The sequence below is a fragment of the Echinops telfairi genome, unplaced genomic scaffold, assembly GCF_000313985.2.
Source record: "Echinops telfairi isolate 266 unplaced genomic scaffold, ASM31398v2 ScPeMD7_7465;HRSCAF=8503, whole genome shotgun sequence".
NCBI classification, from domain to species: domain Eukaryota; kingdom Metazoa; phylum Chordata; class Mammalia; order Afrosoricida; family Tenrecidae; genus Echinops; species Echinops telfairi.
In genome coordinates, this window is record NW_022111365.1 from 5,761,014 (window position 1) to 5,767,370 (window position 6,357).

Below are 6,357 nucleotides of genomic sequence, written 5' to 3' on the forward strand. Positions count from 1 at the left end.
AATGATGATGGCAACATATGTACAAATGTGCCTGACACAAATGGATGTATATATGGATTGTGATAAGAGCTGTAAGAGCCCCAGTAAAATGATTTTTTAAAAAAATAAGAGGCCCCAAAAATAACATTGTTAGCATACCCCTCAGTAGCAATAATGAATAGGCATTTCTCAAAATGTTATAGTATGAAAGTTGATGAATATTATCTCCAGGAATATTATTTTTTAGCAACATTCCTATTCTTAAATAAACAAACATTCAGAAAAAAAAGGTAAGAAACCTAGAACTAATTAATCCCCAGGTGCTTTCAACTTGAAGTATGAGTTATAGAGGGCACAAAGAGAAGCGTTTCTAATGTAGGATGTAATAGTGAATGTGGATTTTACTTTTCCCATCATGCTACGTGAAGACCACATTCTATCTCGAGACTTTCTCCAGGAACCCGTGGAGAAGGCCCAGACTGTACATCTGGGTGCGGGGAAGTCAAGAATAAAGTGGACAATCTCAAACACTCTTCTATAAGTCCAGTGGTGTGTATGAAAGAGAAAAAGAAAAAAAGAAACCTGCTAACATTCTGGACACCTTTTTATTTTAGTTTTTGAGAGGAGGAGGTAAATATCTATTGGCAATAGGAGTTGAGGGGAAAACATAGGTTAAATTGTGTTGTTTAAATTTAGGGGTACAGGTTTCAATTAATAGTGGAACAATTTGGTGAAACTAACCCTCCTATGGATAACAATTAGAAACTCTAGCAAAATATAAGAAGTAATTAAGAGCCCTCAAGATAAGGGATAAACTTGGGGCCCTGATACATGGCATAAACACATGGCATCAAAACAATAAACAAACAAACAAACAAAAAAAACCACTCGAAGGTGGAATAGAAAGGGGGAACCGTTTATAAGGATCTACATATAACCCTCTCCCTGGAGGACGGGCAACAGAAAAGTAGGTGAAGGAAGACATCGGATAGTGTAAGACATGACAAAATAATAATAATTTATAAATTATCAAGGGTTCAAGTACAAAGAAAATGTTTTGAGAATGATGAGGGCAACAGATGTACAAAAGTGGATGTATATATAGACTGTGATGAGTTGTATGAGTCCCCAATAAAGTGATTTTTTAAAAAGATAAATAAAGAAATAAGACACCTATTCAAAGCTGCCCTGGCAGCACAGTGGTGAAGTCCATAGCTGCTAAATGAAGGTTAGCATTCCCTGGAAGAAAGTTGGAGCAGTCTGTAGCAATAAAAACGTACTGCCTTGGAGACCCCATGGGGCAGTTCCACTCTATTATACAGGGTTGTAAGGAGTCACATTGCCTTGAGGGAACACAACAATAACAATGGATGCAATAGAAACCGGGTCAGAAGCTGGGAGCAGGCACAAGTTGCTCGGCTAGGAGAGGGACCTGCACAAGGCACTGGAGGACCAGTTTGGTCATCAATGAGCTCCAGTTATTTCTTTTCAAGATAGAATTTATTTCGATAGTAAAGAATTAAAATATAGCTGTGACAGTAGAAAATAATACAGAAAATTACTTAAGAGATATAACAGGAATTTTAAAGTTAGTTAAGCTCTAGATTTTATGCTCAACTTATAGCTGAAAGACCAAGTGTACATACTATTAACTACACCAGGAAAAATACACCCACTTGAAGTTTTCATCGGTAGTTAGTTCAAAAGCAGGTATACATACCTACACAAGCACTTTTGAAAATAGAAGTACAGATATTAGGGATACATTTTTTAAAAGTTGGAATCATTTCACAGATAAATCTATTTCCAAAAGTCACAAAGACTATGTTTTTACTAATCTACCCTAATAGTTAAATAATACAAACTTTCTGGATAAAACTAAATATTTTGGTTAAAATGGGCCATAGACATCTTCTTTCATTATGGTAATATGAAAGCTTGTAAATTCATGTATACCCCAAATTTGGTTTCTACCACGTGGGTCTCAAATTCTAACAGTAAATCCTGCCAAAGAAATATCTAATGAATTTTACCCATTCCATTCCCAAAGTTTTATTTACAATGATAATATAGGCATCATCTGTAGTACAAAAAAATGTGGAAGATGTCTGGATAACAGAAGACAAAGATTTCCCAGGAACTATTATTTTCTGAATAGGATAATCTTCTCTAGGAAGAATTACGTCAACATAGCAGCACTATATTCACCAGGAAGCCCAGAGTCAACGGATTGCTCATGTGGCCGGGAGCCAAACCTTCTGGCTGCTCACAACATCACTCAGCTTCCCTTTGATCTTCAGAAAGTGCCTCTTGAACTCCAGTCCATCCCCCTGTATTAGGAATAATATTAGAAAATTATGTCCAAAAAAATTAAAATGATTTCTACAAAATCAACGATCCTTAGATTATGTTCAGTTACAGTTCCCTTCAGGTCTTCTTGTGAAGAACAAAAATTCTGGTCGAAGCAGCAGCTGCATAAATCATTTTGACTACCGCATTGAGCTCAGAGAGCAGAAATAAAGTGGCATCCTATCTGTTCCGGTGCTGTTATCTCTGTGCCTAAGTCATGATTTCCCATAGGCAGTGGAGGTTTGTGAACTGAAAATAAGCTACACAATGACACTAAAGCCTTGCCATAACATGGAGGAGGGAGGGTGGGGTGGAATGGGGGAACTGATTACAAGGGTCTACATATAACCTCCTCCCTGGGGCTAAACAACAGAAAAGTGGGTGAAGGGAGACATGGAACAGTGTAAGATATGACAAAATAATAACTTATAAATTATCAAGGGTTCATGAGGGAGGGGGAGGGGGTAGAGAAGAGGGAGGGAGAAAAATGAGGAGCTGATGCCAAGGTCTTATGGGAAGTGCAAATGTTTTGAGAATGACGAGGGCAAGGAATGTACAAATGTGCTTTACACAATTGATGTACATATGGATCATGATAAGAATTGTATGAGCCCAATAAAATGATTTAAAAAAAAAAAAGTTTTCTTGCCATAACACTGGCACCAAAGCTACGTGATTCGGGTACAGTGATACCGCAGTTGTTGAACAGCTCCAAGATCAAACTTTCCACTACTCGAGAAGCAAAGTTACCAAAAAAAAAAAAAAATCTGGTGTTTGTAACTTTGCTAGATAGTCGAACGGAAAACCCAACTTGAAAAATCCCATACAAGCCGAGAGTGAGTCATGTGTCGCTATGGACACAAAGGGGGGTTGACGCTTCAGTCTAAGCGCCACTCTTGTTCAGACAACATACTGTGCTTGTGTTAGTGTTAAAACATTCACCATTGTGCTTTTAAAAATTTTTGGCACTTTATTTGCGTAAAAATATTGCAACCGTGGCTCCAAAGAAAGTTAGAGACACCAGCAGTAAAGCTAAGAGAAAAGTTGTGAGAACCTTAATACAAATAAAGAAAAATTGTTCCAAAATTTGAATCAGGTGGCCACTTGTCTGATTTGACGGCTAAATACAACATGGCTAAGTCATTATTATCAACATCTTTGGAAAAAAGGGGAAAAAAGTGATAAAAGTAGCTAATGTAGCGAAAGATGTGAAATTGATAACCATGAGACAAAAAACCCAGGCCATCAAAGAGGTTGAGAGGTCCTGTTATTTCAGATAAACCGCAAACAACTCAGGGCGATACAATCTCCCAAAGGGTTACCTGTGAGAAGGCTGGAGCCGCCAAAGTGATTTAATGAAAGATGTTGCAGGATCAAGTGCTGATCGGCCAGAAATTTTCAGAGCTAGATAGGGTTGGTTTGAAAAATTCAAAAGGACAACAGGCATCCACAGTGTAGTGAGGCATGGGGAAAGGTGCAAACAAAAATGAAGCTGATCACTGATGACTAGAATGCAAAAGTTGAAAATAAAGGAAGGAGAGAAGTTGGAAACTGTGGTCTTGTTGCCAGAAATAAAGCTTGAGGTACATGATTAAAAAAATGAAGCCAATAAATTTGAAGCTGAGTTTGCGGAATACGTGGAAGTCGAATGTGTTGTTCTCAGCAAATGCTCAACGGTGACAAGACTCAAAATTTGAAGAGGGGAAAATGCCCAGCAGGACCTTTACTACTAAGAGGAAAAGGCATCGGCAGGCTCGAGCCTATGAAAGGCAGGTTCACACTGTTTTGTAAGAAAGCTTGTGGGGATTTTAAAGTGAAGCCCATGTTAGCATACCATTCCAAAAACTCACATTTCACCAGCACCCCCCAGAATACTCACATTTTAAAAGCAATAAAACATAATGAAAAATAATTTAAGTGTGATATTGAGGGCAAATAGTAAAGTGTGTAGGACCGAGCAGTCTTTCCTTAGTGGGCATGTGAGGTGTTTGGGCCCAGTGTAAAAAATACACGACGGAGAAAAACTTCTCTGTAAAAGCACTCCTCTTCGTGGACAATGTTCCTGTGCATCCTCCAGGCTTGGAGGGCAAGGTGGATCACAAATGCCCCTTTATCACCATTACATTCTTGCCGCCAAATACGACTCCTCTCATCCAGTCCACAGACCAGCAAGTTATTGCGAATTTCAAAAAACTGTATACCAAATCACTGTCCAGCAGTGAAGAAAAGGTGCACAAAACCCCAGAAAGTATACTACCCACAGCCATGGAAGGAGACTCTCCTTCCAAAAAAACAACATTGCTCCTGCTCCTCCAGTTTCTCGCCAGCACCCAGGAAGCTTCCAAGTCAAAGTAAAATACCTGTGCAAATTTTTTTTAAAGTTTTATGTATTGTGCTGTGTTTTGATATGGAATGGAATGTATTTATTGTGTTTAGACATTTAGGGGGTATTTCTGTAACTCAGTGCTGTTAACTTTGTGTTAAAATCATAAAAGAATGAATTTATAAGTGTGGGGGGAGAGGAGGTAGAGGGGAGGGAGGGGAAAAAAGAAAAAGAAAAATGAGGAGCTGATTCCAAGAGCCCAAGCAGAAAGCAAATGCTTTGAGAATGATGAGGGCAACGAATGTACAGATGTGCTTTACACAATGGATGTATGTATGGACTGTGATAAGAGTTGTATGAGCCCCCGATAAAATGATTTAAAAAAGAGTTTATAAGTGTAATTTTGGGGCCTCAGAACTAATTGTTTTGTTTTCCATTGTTTTTTAAAAGAAAAAAATATGTTCAGTTCTTGAACTTTTAGGTGTTTGAACAAAAAATAGTAATGAATTGAGTTTGACAACCAAGGTCTCATTGCACAAGAAGAATTTCATTACCCTGGATCTTAACAAGTTAATTTTATAACAAGCCTCTGGACAACCATATAATATTGTAACAAAGCCCCAGTAAAAAATGTGACCCACTCCTCCAAACTTCTTTGGAGCCGTGTATAAACTCCTAGGTAATAGTGAAAATGCTATTCTGAACTTATACATAAGAGCTTTAAAACTACAACTTCAAGAGCAATAATTTCTAAGGAAATAACCAGAAATGTGGTTTAATTAAATCATCAGATGCTTGGACAAAAATCTACATGACAAATTACAGATTTATAATCAATAAAAGGTCATAGTTATAAGGTGCAAACATTTTTTACAAACCATAAATGTTTTAATAACACAGAATCTCCATGTTTAAAAAAAAAAAAAAACGGGATGGTGCAGAGAAGATGAGGTAGAAAGAGGGAACAGATTACAAGAATCTACATATAACCTCTTCCCAGGAGAAGTGGGCGAACGGAGACATCGGATGGTGTAAGATATGACAAAATAATAATAATTTATAAATTATCAAGGGTTCGTGGGGGAGGAGGAAGCGGGGAGGGAGGGGGAAAAAATGAGCAGCGAATACCAGGGGCTCAAGTAGAAAGCAAATGTTTTGAGAATGATGATGGCAACAAATGTCCTTGACACAATGAATGTATGTGTAGATTGTGATAAGAGTTGTACAAGCCCCAATAAAATGATTTAATTAAAAAAAAAGAATCTCCATACAAATAGTTCCACAGACAAAATGCTATAATGAAGATATATCAAGATTCTACATGCGTTACTTCTAAGAGACAAGACTGGTGACTGAGTCTTATATTCTTTTCTATACTTTCCTAAATTAAAAAAAAATTTTTTTTAATAATTCTCTAACAGTAGTTTTATAACAGCAAATAATATTTTGTAAATAGTTCCTTAGAAATATAAGAATGCATATTAGAAGCATACCTTAGAAAGTCGGAAATCTACCAAGATCTTCTCATCCATTTCCACCAAGTTTACTTTGAAAATCAGCTTATTATTTCTCCTGTCAGTTGTTGATACAGTCACCTAAGGCAGTAAAAAGAATTAAGCTGTAAGAGTCCCCAATAAAATGCTTTAAAAAAAACCCAAAACACCCCAGGTCTATCTAGATAAGATAGGCTGGATAAACAATCTGGA

The 6,357-nt window shown here is 37.3% G+C and overlaps 1 protein-coding gene across 1 annotated transcript in view; it reads right to left on the minus strand.

Moving 5' to 3' along the window:
- Positions 1-1,239: 1,239 nt before the first annotated feature.
- CHEK1 (checkpoint kinase 1) overlaps positions 1,240-6,357 on the minus strand; it is a 29,799-nt gene continuing 24,681 nt past the window's right edge. Inside the window, exons 8-9 of the mRNA XM_013007614.2 lie at positions 6,145-6,246; positions 1,240-2,309 (exon numbers count right to left, since the gene is read on the minus strand). Coding sequence (XP_012863068.2) covers positions 2,214-2,309; positions 6,145-6,246 — 198 coding nt within the window. The 3' untranslated portion in view covers positions 1,240-2,213. The remainder of the gene's footprint in view (positions 2,310-6,144; positions 6,247-6,357) is intronic.